This window comes from Malaya genurostris, chromosome 2, assembly GCF_030247185.1.
Source record: "Malaya genurostris strain Urasoe2022 chromosome 2, Malgen_1.1, whole genome shotgun sequence".
Lineage (NCBI taxonomy): Eukaryota > Metazoa > Arthropoda > Insecta > Diptera > Culicidae > Malaya > Malaya genurostris.
The window spans coordinates 126,908,674-126,929,671 of NC_080571.1; the positions used below are offsets into that span (position 1 = coordinate 126,908,674).

A 20,998-nucleotide genomic window follows, 5' to 3' on the forward strand; every position below is an offset into this window, starting at 1 on the left:
ATTGTGAAAAAAAATGGAAAAAAAGGAATTTCGTGTGTTGATGAAATACTACTTTTTGATAAGAAAAAGTGCCGCCGATACCAAAAAATGGCTTGATGAGTGTTATACAGACTCTGCACCGGGCGAAGCAACAATTCGTAAGTGGTTTGCAAAATTTCGTACTGGTCATATGAGCACCGAAGACGATGAACGCAGTGGACGTCAAAAAGAGGCTGTTACCGATGAAAACGTGAAAAAAATCCACAAAATGATTTTCAATGACCGTAAAGTGAAGTTGATCGAGATAGCTGACACCCTAAAGATATCAAAGGAACGTGTTGGACATATTATACACGAATATTTGGATATGAGAAAGCTTTGTGCAAAATTGGTGCCGCGTGAGCTCACAATCACAATGTCACAAGTCGATGAAAACCATGCTGAAATTGAACGAATTGGACTTCGAATTTCTCCCTCATCCACCGTATTCTCCAGATTTGGCCCCCAGTGACTTTTTCCTGTTCTCAGACCTCAAGAGAATGCTCGCTGGTAAAAAATTTAGAAGCAATGAAGAGGTAATCGCTGAAACTGAGGCCTATTTTGAGGCAAAGGACAAATTGTACTACAAAAATGGTATCGAAAAGTTGGAAGATCGCTATAATCGCTGGGTCGCTTCTGATGGCAATTATGTTGAATAATAAAAACGAATTTTGGCAAAAAAATGTGTGTTTCTATTAAACGATACGAACTTTTCAGCCGAACTGTTATTAGGCTGAGACAAGGATATATGGGAAAAAGATGAAAAGGTTCGTTTTCCCGCTCCACCAAACTTTAGGTGTTCTTTTTGGGTCCCATAAGAACTGTACAAAATTTTTGGTTCGATCGGTGCAACTACATTTTCGCGCTCGAGGTATAAAGTTTGTATGGAATTTAGTATGCAAAAACCGACTTCTTACAAAAAAATAAACTGGAGATCAACCTATAAACTTTGAAAATCAGTGCATGTGTTACTTTTGTAGATAATTCAACGATGAAGAAAACTTATCAAGACCGCAGAACAATCCGACATTTGTGGAAAAAGTTATTAAAGGAAACCGACACAAGCTACGAAAAAAGGCTCATTCCTTAATATATCTTCCTTCACTAATTTTCATGTACTAATCCAAACCTATTATCTCCTTTTTTGAGACTCAAACTTTGGATATTTTGTAATTGATTTAAATCAGGCTATCGTGAAGCATGTTTAATAATCTATATATATATATATATATATATATATATATATATATATATATATATATATATATATATATATATATATATATATATATATATATATATATATATATATATATATATATATATATATATATATATATATATCTAATGATCTCATTTGTAGATGTTTCTTAAATAGTTTAATTCACTCTAAAATGTGTAGAATAAATAACACGATGTTACGGAAGAGTTTCAACCGATCATAAATTATGTTAAACAATAGATAGACTACCAGAAGTTGCGTAACTTTCAAGTACATCAATGTTTTATGGTTAATATTTTCGACTAATCCAGAAGCTCGGTATGGTCAGTAAATATAATTACAATAATATTGTAATTTTTTGGTGTTTAAAAAAGAAACAATTAGCAAAATGTGAATATGTAACATGAAATCATTATAGAGCGGATTTCATTTTATTTTAAATTTCTATAGCTCCAAGGCTGATCACACCAATCAAACTCATCTTCTGCTTCCTTTATTTCAACCGTTCTATTTAAAATCTTCCCAACGCCAGGTTGCTATTGAATAAACTGATTGACATGCTCCCACTCGTAGCTATTTTCTCTTGTCTCGCTTTGTAAGTCTAAATTGAGAAAAATGTTTGCCGTTCGCTTTCAAAGCGGAATGAGGACATGCTAAAATGTAAAATGCATAGTGTTTGAACAGTGAGTCGAGTTATGTGGCTTTGGGATGGAAATATGTGTAGTAAGATTCATCCTACATGTCAACTCATTTATTTTTCTTTTGATGAGATGTCAGTGACTTGACTCAGGCGTATTTGGGTTAATAATCATGACTCCAGAAAACTAAAACCATTGCGAATTTTTGTGAAAACCGGCGCACTCGCGGCCTTCGGCCATCTCAACTTGAATTATCTATGACGAACAGAATATTATGCTAGCACTAAGTGAGGTACTTATATAAATGATAGTGTGCTATCTACTACAGAATTTTAAAAATAAAAAATGATAATGTTATTTCACAATATCATCGAAATATTGGGACCGAATATAAAATTCACATATTTCGTTCGAGTTTTCCTTGCAAAATATTGCGAGTGCAATTATTATTATGACAAATTGCATTATGCTAAATGACCATTATGTCAAATGACCATCATGTCAATCAACTATTATGCGAAATAACCATTATGCCAAACGGTATTTAGCATGTTGTTTAAGAAGGTCAATTTAGTCATTAAATTTATAACCAAATGACTCAGAAAATATTGTTGCGCTCAAAAATCACATCAAAATAGGCCTTGCATTCCAGTTGTGACAACAGAGACAAACGGTGTTGCGAACATTCCTTATAAATAATCTGCAGCATAAATCCCCCATAAAGCTTTTAGTTCAACACAAATCTTATTACGCATCTGAAAGTATATAAGCAGAGTAAATTGACACACGTTTACCTGGCGGCACACGGACTCGTTTTAGTACAAACAAATTTAATTTACTAGTACATTAATAACCGACACAGAAGAGTAAAAATAAAATAAAGGGTTTCACTGACAATCCGTACGGTCCGGCACGCCCGAGCACGTCACACGCATCAGAGGCTTTCAATGTAGTTTGGAGTATCGCATGTAAACACATTGCATGGCCACAGAAAAGATCTGGAATGTCACCAACGAGAGGAAATGGATCTCAATGAACCGGAAGTCGGCCTTTTTCATGTAATAACATGACTTCACTAGACACTACGCAATTCACTGTGCACTCTTAGTGCAGACAAACAATTTTAGGGAACGTTCCAAGTATTCAAGTGACATTTTAATATATCGGTTTTACTTGTTTTACGTTTCATATTGTATAGATAAGAAGCATAAAAAATATCTACGATCGTTAGAAACACATTTTGAAATGTACGATGAACGATCTTAATATTAATTTAGATATTGAACAGACGATTCGTTTGTTTCAATTAGCTAGGATAGCTTACCGGTTTTCGTGTCGCAAACTCTGGTCGCCTAGTAGAACTTCTGTGCCTCCTCTTGATATGTTGCTGTTCGTCTCATATGTTTCTTCCTGGGGCTCGAGTTCACCTTCCGATAACGTAGCTAGCTGTAAATACACAAACAAATTTATATGAATAAAAACTTTTTCTATTAATACATTAGCATATATTGGAAAAGCGAAACAATTTAATTACCTCTCGCTTAGGACCATGACCGTTTGCGATAATTGGATTGGTAAGATTACTGTAATAACTACCACAAGAACTATTACCAGCACCAGTTTTAATTATATTGCTATTAATGTTGTTGTTTATAAGACTATGGTTCACAGTTATAATGTTACTATTGATGGGGTAATTGTTGTTATTCAGATTAAATTGTTGCAGCTCGTCTGGTTTGATAGGAGTGGTCGCAGACGAGGTACCTCGAAAAGTTGACGATGATGTTTGATTTGGTGTCACCAGGTTAGATACAGTAGGAGCGATTTTTTGACGTGATGTCGAAGGTGGGGCATTTGAATAAATGCTGGTGTTTGAGGAATGAGGTGGAGTTGATTGAATTTGATTAGTAACAGGCTTTAAGCCGATGTTGGAGTTGATCACATTTTGAGCACTTTTGGCTGCTGCAGACCCAACCACCAGATTAGTTCCAGTAATTGCAGTCAACGTCGCTGTAGTTGTTACGTTACCTATCAGTTTGGCCGTGTTATTGTTATTTGTTGCTGTTTGTTGTAAATTGGACCCGGCTGAGTAGTTAAGTTTAGTTCCGGCCGTTACCGTGGTGCTGGTGTTGGACACAGAGACAGCGTTGTTCGAGAGAGATGTTACGTATATGGGCGAGGCTTCCTTGAGGAAACTAAGATCTTGCGTGGTTCCACCTTTGGCTTGACTTTGCTGATTCAACTGAAAAAATAGAAGAAATCAGAGAATAGTTTATCACTTTCTGAGATACAAACAATAGAAACGGGAAATGTTTCTGATCCATCTTATGTTTAAATTTGGTATATCGAACGATATTCACTTTCATTGCTTAGGTGATACACCCACGATGCAGAATTAACACTGGTGGCGAGATAGGGTGGTTCTGACTGTATTTGTAATTTTCTCACGAAATTAGGTATGACGCCGGGATCGACGCAAGTAAACATCGGAACGAAACATTCGAACAAACGAAATTCTATTTCAGAGCTAATATGAAGTATTTTCGGGTATGTAGTTTAATTGTCCAAGTTATCAAGTATTTTTGCCTTGGTTAATATGAAATAAAACTTTGTTACTCGGTTATTGCAACTGGGCGTGATTAGACGAATGATCCTGGAGCGCTCTATGTATACATTTTTCTTCCCCGTATCTTCCTGTTTTTCCAAAAAAAATGGCAACCGCACTCACACATAGACTAATCTCGCCACTTATCTACCATTTACCATCGTGGATTATGCCCGTAAGATTCTCGCCGGTAACTTCTTCATAAAAATAGAATAGAAATTGCATGCTGCAAATGGTCACATGATTGATAACACAAAACTAGTCAGTTTGTTATATTCTTTTGAAAATCTTCCAAGAAGGAATCTGATAAAAGTGTAGAGGTTTTATAAATGTTTCATAAATACGTAAATTTCATAAATTTCTTTTCGCCTTAGTAAAGTTTTCCTATTAATTTACTTAATATTATTCTTTGGTAATATATGTCTTTTTGGTACCTACTGGTTACTTACTGAAAAAAAGATATTAAAGATCATCTGAATTCTGTTTCACTTAAGTGATAAGCTACTGTAAATTACTTACAATCTTTTTCTTTGCACACTTGTTCTATTGGTGTTCTCACAAATTAATCCATGATTGTTAATGAGTTCCCTTCAATTAAGCGTCAAATTGTTATTCATTGTCTGATCTCATTGAGGTGTTGGTAGACTTAAAAAAGGGTAACCTTTAAATTTCAACTTCTATTGCTTTTTTAAAAAGCTTAAGAAGTGTCATGTCAATATCGTGAATTGGGAGATTGGATAGTGCACCCATCGACCTAGATCATCCTCATCCTAAGGAACTTACCAGTTGGCAAGTGTCATTTGGCGAGAAGCACTATAGAACTCGTTGAAAGCAATGGGTGACTGTTTAATTTTACCCTTAGGAGCTCCACACTTGGCTAAATTATTCGCTCTCTCATCGCCATTGCCATTGAAGGAAAGAGCTTGGCCCCATATTATTGTGGTTGATTATAATTATTCAATAATTCATTCACATTATCGTATCTTGACATCTCGTACAAGTGTAAAATTTGAGAGCATAGATTGTTTGTTTTGATTATAGAGGTTTTAACATTGAAGTCATTCGCCTCTTCGAGCCAGAAAAACTTTCTGACCCTATTTACGGGGTTGGGAATCGAACCCAGGTGGGCTGCATGAAAGACATCGATTAACCCATCATGCTATACCCGTCCCCTTTTGAGAGCATATAAATTTGACGTTTTAGAATAAAACGGACTCATATTAATACTACTTACTACATGAAGATAAAAAATTACGTATAGTAAATCCAGAGCAAGGTTTTGAAATTGAACCACAGTTAATAGCAAAATTTGGAAAATTGAAAAATTGTTGCAATTAGAGTACAAACTTCAATATGTAGTCAAAAACAGATAGCGAAATTAATCCGAATGTATTTTATGAATGTATTAAAATCTACATATGCATGAGTTGTTTTATTTTTCGAAGAAATCAATTTTCTCTATTAGAATGAATATTTCTATTTCCGATGTTTACTTATTTTTGAAATTTGGAGTGAAAGTCGAGAAACTTAGAACTTTTGATAATTATAATAATGGTATAATGGATAATCGACTTAAACAAACTCTAATTATATATCTTGACTATGATGCCAATCAGTAGCTCGGTAGGATTCAAGAACTGAATAGGATTCATAAACTTGAATAACGGAAAATTCCACGGAAATTTGCGTGAACTGCGACACTCCATTTATGTATATCTGCTAAGATGTAAATCTAAAGATGGTTATGTTCATACAGATTACTGTTAGGAGGAATTCTATAATCATCATAAGCGACAGAGGGAACGTCTGATTTAAAAATGAGATCAGAATTTTCTTTTATAGTAAATTTGATCTAATCGACGCATTTTGCGATCCAATGATTTTCAGTTCAAGTATCAATCGGTTTTTTTATTTCACTAAATTTCGTGCCTTGAAATGTTCAAATCGCACAATATTATTTATTTATTTCATTTATTGGTTTATTTCTGATTATGTCCATCGGATGTACGAATCCTAAAGGACAGGCAGGGTGGGAAAAGGCTCATTTGAGTTGAATTATTTTTGTCATTGTCACATATGGGTGCAAAACCATTCTATTAAAAATTTATTTTTTTCAATAGTCATTTTAGTTAATTCATTAAATTGGTGGTTTTTATTTCCGTATGAGATAACAAACAAGAATCAACTCAAATAAGTTTTTTTCCACCTTGCCTGTCTATTTAGATTCGTCTATCTGTCGGACATACCCTGAGATAAATAAATAAATAAATAAATAAATAAATAAATAAATAAATAAATAAATAATTAAATAAATACATAAATAAATAAATAAATAAATAAATAAATAAATAAATAAATAAATAAATAAATAAATAAATAAATAAATAAATAAATAAATAAATAAATAAATAAAATAAATAAAATTGTGTGATTTGAAAATTCCAAGGCAGTGCCAAAAACTGATATTCAGCTAATCGATTCAATGAAGTCTATGTTATATAGTCAAACCACTACACTTTCAACGCACATCTCCGGCGTGTTGGGTTCGCGGAGAGCGGTCTCTGCACCTGTGGCGACGGTTATCAGGACATCGAGCATGTAGTGTTGTCGTGCGTAGAGTATCGCCACGCCAGGTCGAAGCTACTGGAATCCCTTATGGCCCGAGGTAGACCGCCTGAGGCTCCGGTTTGGGATGTGTTGGCGAGTCGGGATAGTTCATATATGCTTCTCATATACAATTTCCTCAAACACATTGATATCCAAGTGTAATCTATTATACTTCGCTCAGAAAGTATAATCTCCACCTACAGGTTCGACACTAACATCCGCCCGATTCTCTCGTTCCCCGTCCCTGTCCAGCATCTTCATTCATTGGAACTAACAAGACCTTTTTTTTGTCACTAACTTTTTCGTTCCCCCTTCCCCGTCTCTTCACCATCTCGATGGCAACTAATTAGATCTCTGTAGTTTTCAGACATTTTGTTTCCATACCCCCTTTTTACCCCGCTTTCCACAATATTTACTTTTTTTTCATTCTCTTCCGTAACATAACCATCACCGCCTACGGAAGACCGCTCCAGCTGATGACCAGCATGCGGGCCACCCACCGTGACTTCGTAGCCTGGGGGTATTTCCCGCGGACCCACACGAATCGAAGGAAGCGGCCATAGCTATTTAACAAAATCATCTGGAACACTCATGCAATATTCAATTCACCGACCACTACCGATCGCAGGTTAAAGCTGGATTTTCGAAAATACGAGACGACATAATCTAATAATACTATTCTAGTTTTAAATTAGTCGTTAATTAAGTTTAGAAAACACCCTTGGAATCTTAGAGCTTAAGCAGTGTGCCTAAAAAACATATTATCAGGTGTATAACTTTGCTTTCGCCGTTTTCGGATAGGTGGCTGTATCGACTGAGGCTGGTCAATATACTTTGATGATATTGCCTTTAAAGTGAGTGTATACAGTGCCTAACGAATTGTCATCACCGTTTCAGTGACAGTTACTATTGTTTTCGTATTATTCACGCTCGAAAATGTCTGTTTATATGCCCAATTCTCGCCGTTTGCGGGAAATTTTACTTTTCTGTTACAATTCGAAAAAAATGCAGCTGAAGCGCATCGAATGCTCTTAAAAACTTACGGTGATGATGCTCTGAGTAAAAGAACGTGTCGCGAGTGGTTTCAACGTTTTAAAAATGGTGATTTAGATGTCGAAGACAAACATGGTGGTGGAAGAGAAAAAACTTTCGAAAAAGAACAAAAATTTACTACGAGCTCTTAAAACCGGATGAAACCATCACATGAGATCGCTACCGAACGCAACTGATGCGCCTTAGTCGCGCGCTAAAAGAAAAGCGGCCACAATATCAAGAGCGACATGACAAAGTCCTCCTCCAACACGACAATGTTCGGCCTCTTGTCGCAAAAGTGGTCAAAAAGTATCTGGAAACGCTGAAATAGGAAGTCTTGCCCCACCCGCTGTATTCCCCAGATGTCGCCCCTTCTGACTTCCACCTATTCCGTTCGATGGCACACGGCCTGGCAGATCAACATTTTCAATCCTTCGAAAAGTTGAAAAAATGGATTGCTTCATGGATAGCGTCAAAAGAGGACTCCTTTTTTCGAGCCGAGATCCGAAAATTGGCGGAAAGATGGGAGAAAGTTATCGCTAGCGACGGACAATACTTTGAATAATACATCTGTAGGCACTTTTTCGCAATAAAGCTTTTAATTTAGGAAAAAACGGCGGAAGCAAAGTTGTACACCTGATATATTATTGAAATAAGGGCTTAATTTGTTTCGTATGTCAAAGTCCATCTGAATTTGCTAAATCAATGAAAAATGTTGCAAATAGGTCAAGTAGTTCGGTTTGTCTTCATATTGCTGAAGTGTATTCAATACCGTTTCAATATTCTGGTCTTTATAGCGTTCTTGCTTTTCTTGCGTTCTTGCTTTTCTTTGCAATTGAATCTTGGATCATATAGCACAGAATATGCATCATGTGTAACAATCTCTGTTAGGGTTTAAATAATCTTTCTATTCATATTAGCAGTGAGAAGTGTTCAATATCATTCTTTGTACTGAAGCTTTAATTAGTTAATTTTGAAGACTGAAGGTTGCAATCCGATTAGTAAGAAATAACAACATTAGTAAGATACAAAAATGTTAAAGACATATATGAAAATAGAAAATACAAACTAAATATCGCAAGTGATCGAAAGTTTGCTTGTGATGATTGAATCCATTCGATACAAACATTGCATTGCGGAGGGGCTGGTCGATGGAACGCTTGGAGCACGATTTGCTTCGTATACGAAATGGGTCATCAAAATCCATTTGATCAACATCTATCTGAGTTCGAGATTTTAATTATTCGTATGTATAAAGCATCACAAACGCATTTTGTGCTAACTCGAACTGATGTTGGCAGCACCCTATTAGATTTCAATGAATTTTTTTGACATGTAGACTTTGCCACAAAATAAAACGTTGCACACTTTGTTTTTTCAAAATTCATTTAGATTGTCTTTGAAATGCCTAGTGTCTTATATAAGTCATACACTCCACAAAAATTTGAATTTTACAGGTGACTTAATCCCTCATACGATGTAATTCATAAAGACCTAATTTGTCAAATGATGGAAAATTTTATTTTTTATGACTTAATTTTAGATGAGCTTGAATTTTACTGGTTTCGACTGTAACTTGCATTCTGTAGCAGGTGCGACTGTATGAACTTAAATGCACCTTTTACCAGCCAAGCAGATGCATGCTTCTGTGGCTCAATTGATTAACAGACGTACTTGCGATCCAATGATTCTCGGTTCAAGTCGCGGTGGATTGCTACAAAAAAATTTTTTTTTATTTGAATGAATTTTATGTCATGGAGTTTTAGACACAGTTTTAAATGTTCTCCCACGTGAATTTTCGTGAACTGTGACGCTCCATTTATGTGCATCTAATAAGATGTAAAATCACAGGGATTTTTTTAAGTGTGTACCATCAAAAACATTACTAAGGGATACAAAGCCGATTATATTCAAATGGATATAATCAAAACCTGTTCATTTGTTGATTCAGGAAATGTATATGGCATTCTATGACCTTTCATTTGAATCTAAGTTTGTGAAAATAGGTCTAATCATCACTGAGAAAAGTGAGTGCAAATATTTAAATTTTTTTGTACATATCACTTTGTAATTCCGGAAGTCGGCATTGAATAAAATTCAGGAACTTTGTATGGGACCGTAAGAACTTTAATTTAAATTTAAGTTTGTGAAGATCGGTTCATCCATCTCTGAGAAAATTAGGTGCACAAAAATGTTACACACATTCATACACACATATAAACATTTGCTGATCTAGACGAACTGATTCAAATGGATAATGATATTCGGCCTCTCGGTTCAATATCGGTTTTCACTTTCTATTTGAGAAAGACGAAAACGAAAAATTGCGAAAAAAGTGTTGTACGGAATACTGAATTATGAATTTTTCAGTATGCCGTACAACACTTTTTTCTGAATTTGAGTTCTACACTAAAAAAAAACAATTTTATAAATTCATAGTCCATTTACCAAAAAAAACTATTCCTAATCCACCTAGTGGTATGATAATGCTTTTTCTTTTATCGACACAGTCTATTCAAAACATTTTTTGCTTTTTTATAAGGATAATTTCTGACACTAATGTTTAATGAACCATTAGTAGTTTCAAACGAGCCTAACATTGTTGAAATCGGTTCAGCCATTCTCGGGAAAATTGAATGGTGAAAAAATCCGTTGAAAGATGCACATACATTCATACACACGTATACATAGAGATTCGAAAGTCAGTTTGTCTAACAATTCGATTACCCTCCTATAGATAGAGGCTAAATGCAATGTTGATTTGGATGAACTTCATGTGAAAAGAGTTTACACCTTTACAGTTGTTTACATAAGAGCTAGGGATTTGTTCGGGTATGACCAAAATTTTTCAAATGGTTACGGGCCGGTTTTAAGAATTTGCATATAAAATACGGATTAATTTATCCGATATCCAGCCCGATAACTGCTACCAAATTAGGTGAATTTCAATTAAAGTGCCGAAGAAAGCGAATTTGAATACAATTAAACATAACTCTTTGAACTATTTTTGCCTTTCTCACATAGAAAGGTTACGCAATCACTGTGAAAATTGACTTTTGAACCGAGGCCCGGAGGGCCGAGTTTCATATACAATTCGACTCAGTTCCTCGAGTACGCAAAATGTCTGTGTGTCTGTGTGTGTATATGTATGTTTGTAACATTTTTTTGTACTCATTTTTCTCAGTGATGGCTGAACCGATTTTCACAAACTTAGATTCAAATGAAAGGTCTTGTAATCTCATATAAAATCCCTGAATTTTATTCGAATCCGACTTCCGGTTCCGGAATTACAGGATAATATGAGCAAAAAAAAAGTGGAAATAAGTGCACTAAGTTTTTTCAGAGATGGCTGAACCGATTCTCACAAACTTAGATTTAAATAGAAGGTATAAACGTCTCATACAAAGTTCTTGAATTTCATTTTGATCCGACTTCCGGTGATTACAGGGTGATTAATGTAAAAATTACAAATTTAAATTTATTTCATCACTTTGCTCAGAGATGTCGTGACCGATTTTACTAAAATTAAGTTTAAATGAAAGGTCTCATAATCCTTTATAAAACTCCGAAGTTTCATCTGGATGCAACTTCCGGTTCCGGAATTATAGGGTGAAGTGTGTTGAAAATTTGATACCCTCACTTAAAGTGACAAAACAGAAAAAAATCTAAACTGACCTCGTGACTATTCCAGTCGGTAGCAGTTATCAGTGGACAAATAAAATAAACTGTTTCTGACTATCCTGATTCCCGGTGTCCGATTCCAGAAGCATCGACATAGTGGTCATATATTCCAAAATGGATCTCATTCTTTTTTCTCAGCGGTGGTTTGACCGATTTGCACAAATGAATATAGGTTCAAATGGAAGGTCTTGTGGTCCTATATTGAGTTCCTGAATTTCAGTGGTAAGTGGTAAATAAAACACGTGAACTAATTTCTAAACTTTCCTCAAAACTATTCCAATCGATAGTCATTGTCGGTAGACGGCCAAACAAATTGATGTCGGCTTTTTTGATTCCCGATGTCGGCTTTTTCGATTAACGACCGGATATTGTGACCATAGACTCAAAAATGGATCCCATTCACTTTTCTCGAACCGACTTCGATTGTACCGGTTCCCGGACTCCGATTTCGGAAGTACCTACAAATCTGTAGGTTATACTAGTTGATGGATAAACCTTTTTGTTTTTCATGAATCAAACTAAACTATTTTTCGAAAATCCACAGAATATGAGAGAAATGAGAAAGGCATCGTTACACCACTAGGTGGTTTTTTATTTAAGCTGCGTACAATTTTGTAAACATAGGAGAGTTTGATGAATCTTGAAGTTAGGTGCGGCCACGACAAAAGGAATAATATGACAGACAATGAAACACCACGTACCTCAACCTCTTCTCAAAATATCTCGTTTAAAAATGAGGTTTGAACAAGGGGAGGACGCTTAGAACAATGTGCCAATCACACATTAACACACTGCGTTGGTGCATTTATCAATATTGGCACTTTAGTTTTCATATAATTGAACAGTTGCGGCACACAAAAGGGTTCAATTTTGACAAGTAGCTGTTTCATGGGGCACAGAGTGGCACCCTTAGGCTTACAGTACATCACGTGTTTTTAAGAAGCACAATATAGTTTGTATTAAGCGACTCTTCCCTTGGGTTTGAAGTTATTCCCATAGTTCTATTTATTTGTTTTTATTCCATCAGAGCATTACCCGCGGTGCGTGTTTCTACCATCCACCCACTCTTGAGGTGTCTGGTGTAGTTGAAATCAACGACCCTCCTGTTGATATATTCATATACGCGTGTTCTTCAATTGTCTAGACATAATAAGAGGTTATAGACATGTTTATTAGTGACTTACTTACAATAACGAAGATAAAACAAGAACGAGGAGAATGGAAATACGAACAAATTGATGAAGCTTTTTCAAACACGTGTTGATATGTATTCGTTCTACAGAAAAGCAGTGGATAAGAAACAAAAACCACATACAATAAAAACTGCTTGTTGGATTCCTGATATTTATTTCGAGTTTTGTTTTTTATTTTGAGATGGAGCTATAGTTGTTCCGTGCTCACTTTTGCTTATTTAAATCAAATATCATAAAGTGAGTAATATTGATTTAAAAAACTGAGTAATTTTCATTCTGTTTCTAAATTTAGCAAACTGAGTAACTTCAACTCTGTTTCTAGACAAAGCTTTAAAACGTTGTGCGAAACCCTATCCGCGTATCAGTTTTCTCACCGTAGTTATGAGGGCAGCATTCTGTTCTACCAAAGGTAAGTTTGAAGCTGTTTGATGAAAATTGCAAAAACTGTTTGATCACTCGCGATATTTTTTTCTTTTTCTAGCGCTGGATAAATGTTAAACAGAATTTGACAGACACCATCTTTACTTAAAATTTATTAAATCTAACACTACCTCCGTTAGTATTAAGTATAAAGAGTGTTGAGCATGTCAAGCAGTTATATAGAGCAGTGATGCAAAACACGAAAAAATAGGGTTACTGGAGGCTCAAATCAGTTTGAGTGGATAGACCTTGTCATTTGACTGCCATTCCGGTCATATTAGTTCCCGGCTTTCGATTCCGGATCACCGGAAATATTTGTCACAAACTTTAAATTGGAACGAACTCACTTTTCTCAGCGATGGCTTGGTCGATTTTTACAAACTCAGGTTCAAATGAAATGTCTTATGATTCCATACATAACTCCTGAATTTCATCCGAATCTGACTCCCGGTTCCGCAATTACAAAATATATTTCAAATCGTCTTATAAAGCGCATCGATACGTACATGCGGTGGTACGGAAGAAGAAAACACAACACCGCCTCTACGAACGAAGCACGCTGTGTGTGGTGTTCGATTTTGTACACGCGATAAAGAAAACGAAAACTAACACCGAAGCTCGATTTTGAAAACATAAGCGAGTCCATCGGAGTCAATCAGTAAAGACAGGATAATGAAAGATAAAAATGTCTAACCTTCACAAAAAAGTAGGAAATTTTTTAAACAGATTATAAAACTATTCGAACTCGTATGCCTGGCTATTTAATGGCCCTAAAAACTTACTGCAAAATCACAGTCTCCCGATTCCAGAAACATTCATACAAAATGTTCAATATGAAACTTGTATTGATGAGAAAGGAACCATTAAACCACTAGGTGGATTAAAACAGGTTTTGTATGTTCTGATAACGGTCTAGAAGGATTCCTAGTGTTAATAAAATCCTAGCAATAACCATGTAATTATCTACTACCCAGCAGAATCGACTGCAAAATCGGTTTTCTGTCTTCCAAATAAAAATGTTAAATCAAGAGTAAACTCTGTTATCATAGGGTAGACAGGAGATAGTTGGCCGTTTTCGTTTCGGAATTACGCTGCCTTGAAGATATATATTTTGAGCACATTTTTGAATTTTTTCAACTTCAGAAAAATAATTGAAAAAGTTATTAACAATTAAATGCGGGAAAATTCGGCCAACTAACCCCAGGGCCGGGGCAGGTTGGTCGAGTATGATGAAATATGTGAAACACATCAAATGCATCAATGGCAAACGTTTATTAGTGGAAACAACTCAGATCAATTAGAATCATGAGAAGAGAGAAAAAAACAAGAGAGAATCTAGCAGATATCACTCCTCATAAGAAAACTGTAGTAACTCGTAGTAAGTAATATGTAGGAGGGAATAATAATACCGAGCGAATAGTAATATGTACATATTACATATTTATTAACTATGATTACAAGTTTAAGTTCACTCAGAAAAAAGTTTGCATTTCACGAATACGCTAAATTTACAACTCGGCCAACCAATCCCGCACAAAACTCGGCCAACCTACCCCAATGGATGTTTCCAAGAACAACCACGATTTACACTAACAGATATAAGAGAACACTGGAATCCATTATATCTTTTTTTAGGGTTTTGGATGCCCTTTCCAGTGGTACAATATTTTTGGAGTTCGGATGATAACAGATTCGCGTTACACATATTACTGTACAAAAACCTAAATTTACTCAAAAGTGCCGAAAAAAGAACAAGCGGGTTCCTGCACAAACGACGACACAAAAATATCTGGAATTACCTCGGTACATGGGTGGCCTCATACTCCACCAAAATCACAATAGATATCACCTTTGCGCATAATAGCGTTTTCATAAAAGCCACTCGGCCAACCTGCTCCTTCGGCCAACTAGCCAGGTCACCCCTACTACATTTAACGTTTAAAAAAATAAATTGTCACTTCTGGACCGAGTTCTCATTTTATCTTTTAAAAACAAATTCATCATACCGTAATGGTGCTGAATGACCGGACAGTGAAGTTGAGTGTGCCAACAGACGCCACAAGGACTAGTGTTGAGCTCCGTCGCTGGAAGCCGCACATTTTTATTTAGAATAATAAAAATGAAACGCGAGCGATTTTTGGAAGTATATTTGGTGAAGTCGATGTGGATTTGGTTGAACTTTTGGAGTTGGTTGGTAGCGGTTGACGAAACCAGGATCCATTTTTCTACTAAATTAAGTAAGATGTAGGTTTTCGAAAAACCCACTTGAAAATGGGCCGTATGAATAAAATTTAGTATGCTTGAATTTCGGTAGTAAACGCTACATGTGGACCACATTCCTGTTAAAATCAGGGACTTTACTACACAACAACTTTCGAACATGTAGTATTTACTACAATTTTTTGGTAGGTAGCTCTAAAGGTTACTACTCGTGTGCTTGCTGTTAAAGTGAAGTAGAAAAATTAAACAAAGTTGCATTTTTGCAGCAGTAAGTACGTTTCTTGCTTTGTGCATACTGATTCCAGTTTTTCCGACTCCGTGGCGATACGGCATGCAGTAAATGTTCAAATTCGAAAGCAGCATAACTACATGTTCGAACTTGTTTTTTTATTCATACCAAACCTCGTTATACTCTGTGTACTTTGTTTTTGAGAAGATACTACCAACAACAGACTTTACTACATTTTATTCATACGACCCAATGTCTTCGAAATTTAGTTGAGAATATTCTGTGAAATTTTCAGAATGATTCATAGCGGTTACCGCTCGTGAAGAACTGCTGAAAATTGCAACACTTGGAATGACATACCTCTACTTGTTCATCGAATATCTCGACTTTGAAGGCTTATATCTTAAACCTTGATAATGTCTAGATAATTTAGTTTAGATACGATTAGTACATAAATACATATATGCTGTTGCGATAAAAATAAAGTCTTATATTTTTCTGTGAAACACAGTCAGTTTCAATGCGTCCACCATTTTATTCGCTTCAGTTTCAGGGATGGAGATTCAAAATCTATACACGACCCACTGTCAAAATCTATTCGCGACTCACTCAGGCCTTAACGGTTCTGGTAGAAGGAATGAAAATTATTTGAAAAAAAAACATTTTTTTTAAAACGACCACATTCACAAGTTCACATGAAATTGAATACAAAATGACTAACATCGCCTATCAGCTTTGTTTTAAGTGACGTGTAAATTTAATTTTTTTCGGTGCAGAACCGAATGTCGTGAATCGGAAGTGGCCCTCTTGAAAGAGAATTGTAAAAAATTTCCAAATTATCAGATATATTTAAAACTCATCCACTTTTCAAAGTTTTACTCCTAAACAACGCTAGACTTTTATCTGCATTGCGATGTTGTATTGAATACTCTAGTACTAATTACGGGAGATTATAAAACGGAGACTATGAGGGAATCGCTATAAAAAGGTCATTATTTTCGATTATTTGCCCAACCACGGAAGTGCAAGCAAAGTTTACAAAAAATGATTCTCATTATGTTATCGAAGAATCCCACATTGGTTCCACGTTAAGGTGCTATTAAAAATTTAATACCAATAGGTGTTGACATATAATACGGAAGGGATCGTGCTTGCAAATAAAATGAAATACTAGAGTTATATGAAACAGCCCATGCTAAACAAGAAACTCGCTGAAAAACGGGGTATCTTAAAAAAATATGATTGGAACTTTACTCTCTTATTTACCGACATTTTGATTTTCGGACACTATCTGCAAATCCAATACAAAATCAATACAACTCTAAACCTTAAATCATAGCTAAACAAAATAGATCAACTTTATCGAAAAAAAACAGAAAATCCTGAATGAATATATCGAAAGTCAATCCCGACGGTGACGATCGTTAAAAAAAATCGTGCAACTATTATTATTATTATTATTATTATTATTATTATTATTATTATTATTATTGTTATTATTATTATTATTATTATTATTATTATTATTATTATTATTATTATTATTATTATTATTATTATTATTATTATTATTATTATTAATATTATTATTATTATTATTATTATTATTATTATTATTATTATTATTATTCAACAGCGACCACACTCTTGTGTAACAGGCAGTAATATTTGTAAGTTTTGGTAATTTCTTACAATTAAAATCGATATGATACTTTGTAATTCGAATTATATTGAACTAAAGATTCGGTTCGTTTGAAATAGGAAAAGCACTTATTGGGAATAAATATAAACTGATTTTAAATTTATCATATATCATTATTATAACAATGATGCAACAATATGCGCTAATCCATGTCTGCCGAGTGGTGAACTTATATTTTTTTCCTTATTGTGGCGTATTAGGGTATTTTGGCCATTTCATATATTTTGGTCCACCTAACAATTTTTTTGGATTTAATCGATGTTAATTTGAAGCTAATCACATTAAATTATCTATTGTGGAAAGGGTTTTCAAAGATATTACAACATTTGGTGGATAATTTTACAAAGAGGGCTAAAATAAAATCAATCCTAAAGTAGATCAAACTATCTCTGTTAGCCTACTTACCTTTATAGACAGTTGAGACATGTCCACCGGAGTGATCCGTTTGAGAGCCGATAGGCGTTGCAGTCTTTCTCTAGCTTGTTGTTCAACTGCGATGACAAATGCATCTTGAACGGCATTTCCCAGTTCGCCCGCTGTGAATTGAAAATGAAGATAAAAGAGGTTAATATGAGCAAAAAGATCGAAAGAGGAAGTTAAATTTCACGGTGCGACATATACATAGATGAGTGTGAGTTATTCACGATATGTGCTACTGAAAGACATGCTAAAAATTCTGCTCGTCGTAATAAATCGCTGTAGATATTGTTGAATGGATCGAATTTCACATCGTCTCCATTCAAGTTCACTTCACACGAGAAAAGCTTCCAGATTACCGTTTACTTACAACCGGCAACAGGTTTTCGCTGAGCTACGACTGGATCGTCATATCTAGAGAAAAACTGGTAGACCGGAAAAGAAATAGAATGATGTACTTATTGTCATCTCAGTCAAAGATGCACCGTTGAATTAATATGCCGACGTAGAAAATATAAGTATTACGTCTCAACGTCCGTATCATTTGATGCACTGAACAGATATTACAAATCGTATTCTGGTCAATAAATTAGGCAAATTGTTCGAATATTTAATTTGAGATCAATATGGGTAGTGTTAGCTTAAAATTTGAACGAACTACTTTTCTTCGCTCATAAAGTTGTCAGGGTAGTGACATGCAGCTGTAGCACAGCAAATAACACTAGAAGTTGTCGTCTATGCTGCTCGATATGATAAAGAGCTTATTTTGTTAGGAGGAAGTTGAAATAATGACAATATGATTCATGTAACCGCCAACGTTTTAATTTGTTTTACTTCTTGCTATCGGGAGAAATTCAGATACTATATATGATATATATATACAAGCATCGTACTTGCCTCGGTTCCTTTCTTATTCGAATGGTGCAGCATTGAAATCCTTTGAAAAGATGTCTCATTTATTCAAAACATGGAAACCGTAGAGTAAAAAATTTCGACTTATGCACTGTGTGGCAAATTTTTCCTGCTAAGAACAAGTGTCTTGCTTCACGAAGAGAAAAAAATGGAAGAAATAGACAAATTTGGATTTCACATAACGAATTTTTTTATTGAAATAGTTATAAAAGAAAATATAGATTTGATATAGCAAATATTGCTGCTTGAAACTACAAAACATTGTAATTATTTTTCTCAGTAGATTATTATGTTTCAATCAATATTTTGATGAAAATAACAAATATTTTACTTGTGCATTCCCGTCAATTTCTTGACAAACAACTTTACAGTAAATTCAATTTGAAAAATTTGTTTTAAAAGAACTAACTCTAGACTTTAATTGTAGCGCTTTGAATTTGCAAACTTTTCAATTGCAATAAATGAATATAAATTTAGTTATTTCAACTAACATTACAAATATTATCCGCGAGAGAAAAAAAATGCTCTGGTTTATTTGCGCGGGAAAATATGCACTTGTTTGTATGAAATGAAAGTAATATGGTTCATTCAAACAGTTGTATCTTTACTCAAATAAGATCATAGATAAATTGAACCAATTTTTTATGTAAGGGTATAACAGAATTAAATCAGCATAAACATTGCCGATAACATCAGCTTAACTTTGGTTAACATGTAATAAATAGTTTGTTTATATCAACAATAAAAACCGCCGGAACAAATATTTTTTGATTTATCTAGAGCAAAACTTTGACTCAAATCAAACAGAGAACATTGATTTTGATTTTGAAAAAAAAATTGGTTTAAAACAGTATAAAAATCTACTAACAGTTTGGTTATTGAAAACATGCTCCAAGCGTATGTAATGCAGTGCTGTAGTTGCGGTTAGTCGCAGTTAGTCAGTGACTAACCAGCTCATAAAACTGCAACTTCTCGGGAATTAAGAAAAAAATTTTAATGACTGATTCAATTAAACAAGGAGGGTGTAGAAACAATAATACCTACTGGGAAAGCAAATCTTCACTTATTTTCAAGCTACAGAAATAACATCTTGTAAGGATATTTTCGAAGGGCGCCTTAGGAATAATTCCAGGGCGCAGAATCACGAGAGGAAAATGGAAAAGGGTGGCCCATATAATAGATTTCAGGGCGCAGAATGAAAGTTTTATTGAAAACATTAATTGAATCAACTGAGGGCGCAACTTATTACTCATTTTCAAGCTTTACACATAACATATTGTAAGGACAATTTGGAAGGACGCCCTAGGAATGATTCTAGGGCGCAGAATCACGGTAAGAGAATTGAAAAGGGTTCCCATAAAATAAATTCCAGGGTGCAGGATGAAAGTATTTTAAATAAATCAAATTATCGTAGTTAGGGCGCAAATTATTGGCGAAGGTATTGGCTCCGAATGCATCATATGTGTGCTGAAGACCGAGTAATCGGATAAATACTGTGATGTCCCGACTAATGAGACGACTATTGGTTCAACTGCCCTATATCATTTGAATTAGTCTAGATGGCAAAATGTTCGTGTAGGTGTGTGTCAAAATATTTGACTAATTTTTCACAATAATTGCTTGGCTAATTTGCATAAATTTCAATTCAAACGAAAAGTATTATAACAGTTTAACTGAAATTTTAATTGAATTTTATCTGAATCTAACAACGGATTCCGGGATAATAGGGTGATAAGTGTTGAATATTTCAATTTACACGAATATTTTATTTGAAAGTGACAGTGCAAAAATACGCAAAATCAATTTGCAGGTCTTGTTAGTTTATGGCTAAATACAATTCGTTGAAATAGCTGTTGCGTTTTTTATTCTTTGGTTTCTGATAAATTGCCTTACCAAGAAGACTTCCGGATCCGGAAACATAGGGTAAAGTGTGTTAAAAATTTTATACCATCACTGAAAAAAGGGCGAAAACACTCAAATTTTCTCCAATAGTAGTTTTTATCAGTAGACGGTCAAAAAACCGTTTTTATTTATTCTTTCAAGAATCGAAGAAAATTATTTAGAAACATACTACAGTACTATATATAATAGTATGATTGGCA

The 20,998-nt window shown here is 34.7% G+C and overlaps 1 protein-coding gene across 4 annotated transcripts in view; it reads right to left on the reverse strand.

Moving 5' to 3' along the window:
• The window catches only part of LOC131432624 (protein PALS1), a 94,863-nt gene that overhangs the window by 45,555 nt on the left and 28,310 nt on the right, over positions 1–20,998 (reverse strand). For all 4 annotated transcript variants that reach the window (XM_058599011.1, XM_058599013.1, XM_058599015.1 and 1 more), the window contains 3 exons: positions 17,973–18,103; positions 3,413–4,120; positions 3,203–3,324 (listed from right to left, as the gene is read on the reverse strand). In XM_058599011.1, coding sequence (XP_058454994.1) covers positions 3,203–3,324; positions 3,413–4,120; positions 17,973–18,103 — 961 coding nt within the window. The remainder of the gene's footprint in view (positions 1–3,202; positions 3,325–3,412; positions 4,121–17,972; positions 18,104–20,998) is intronic.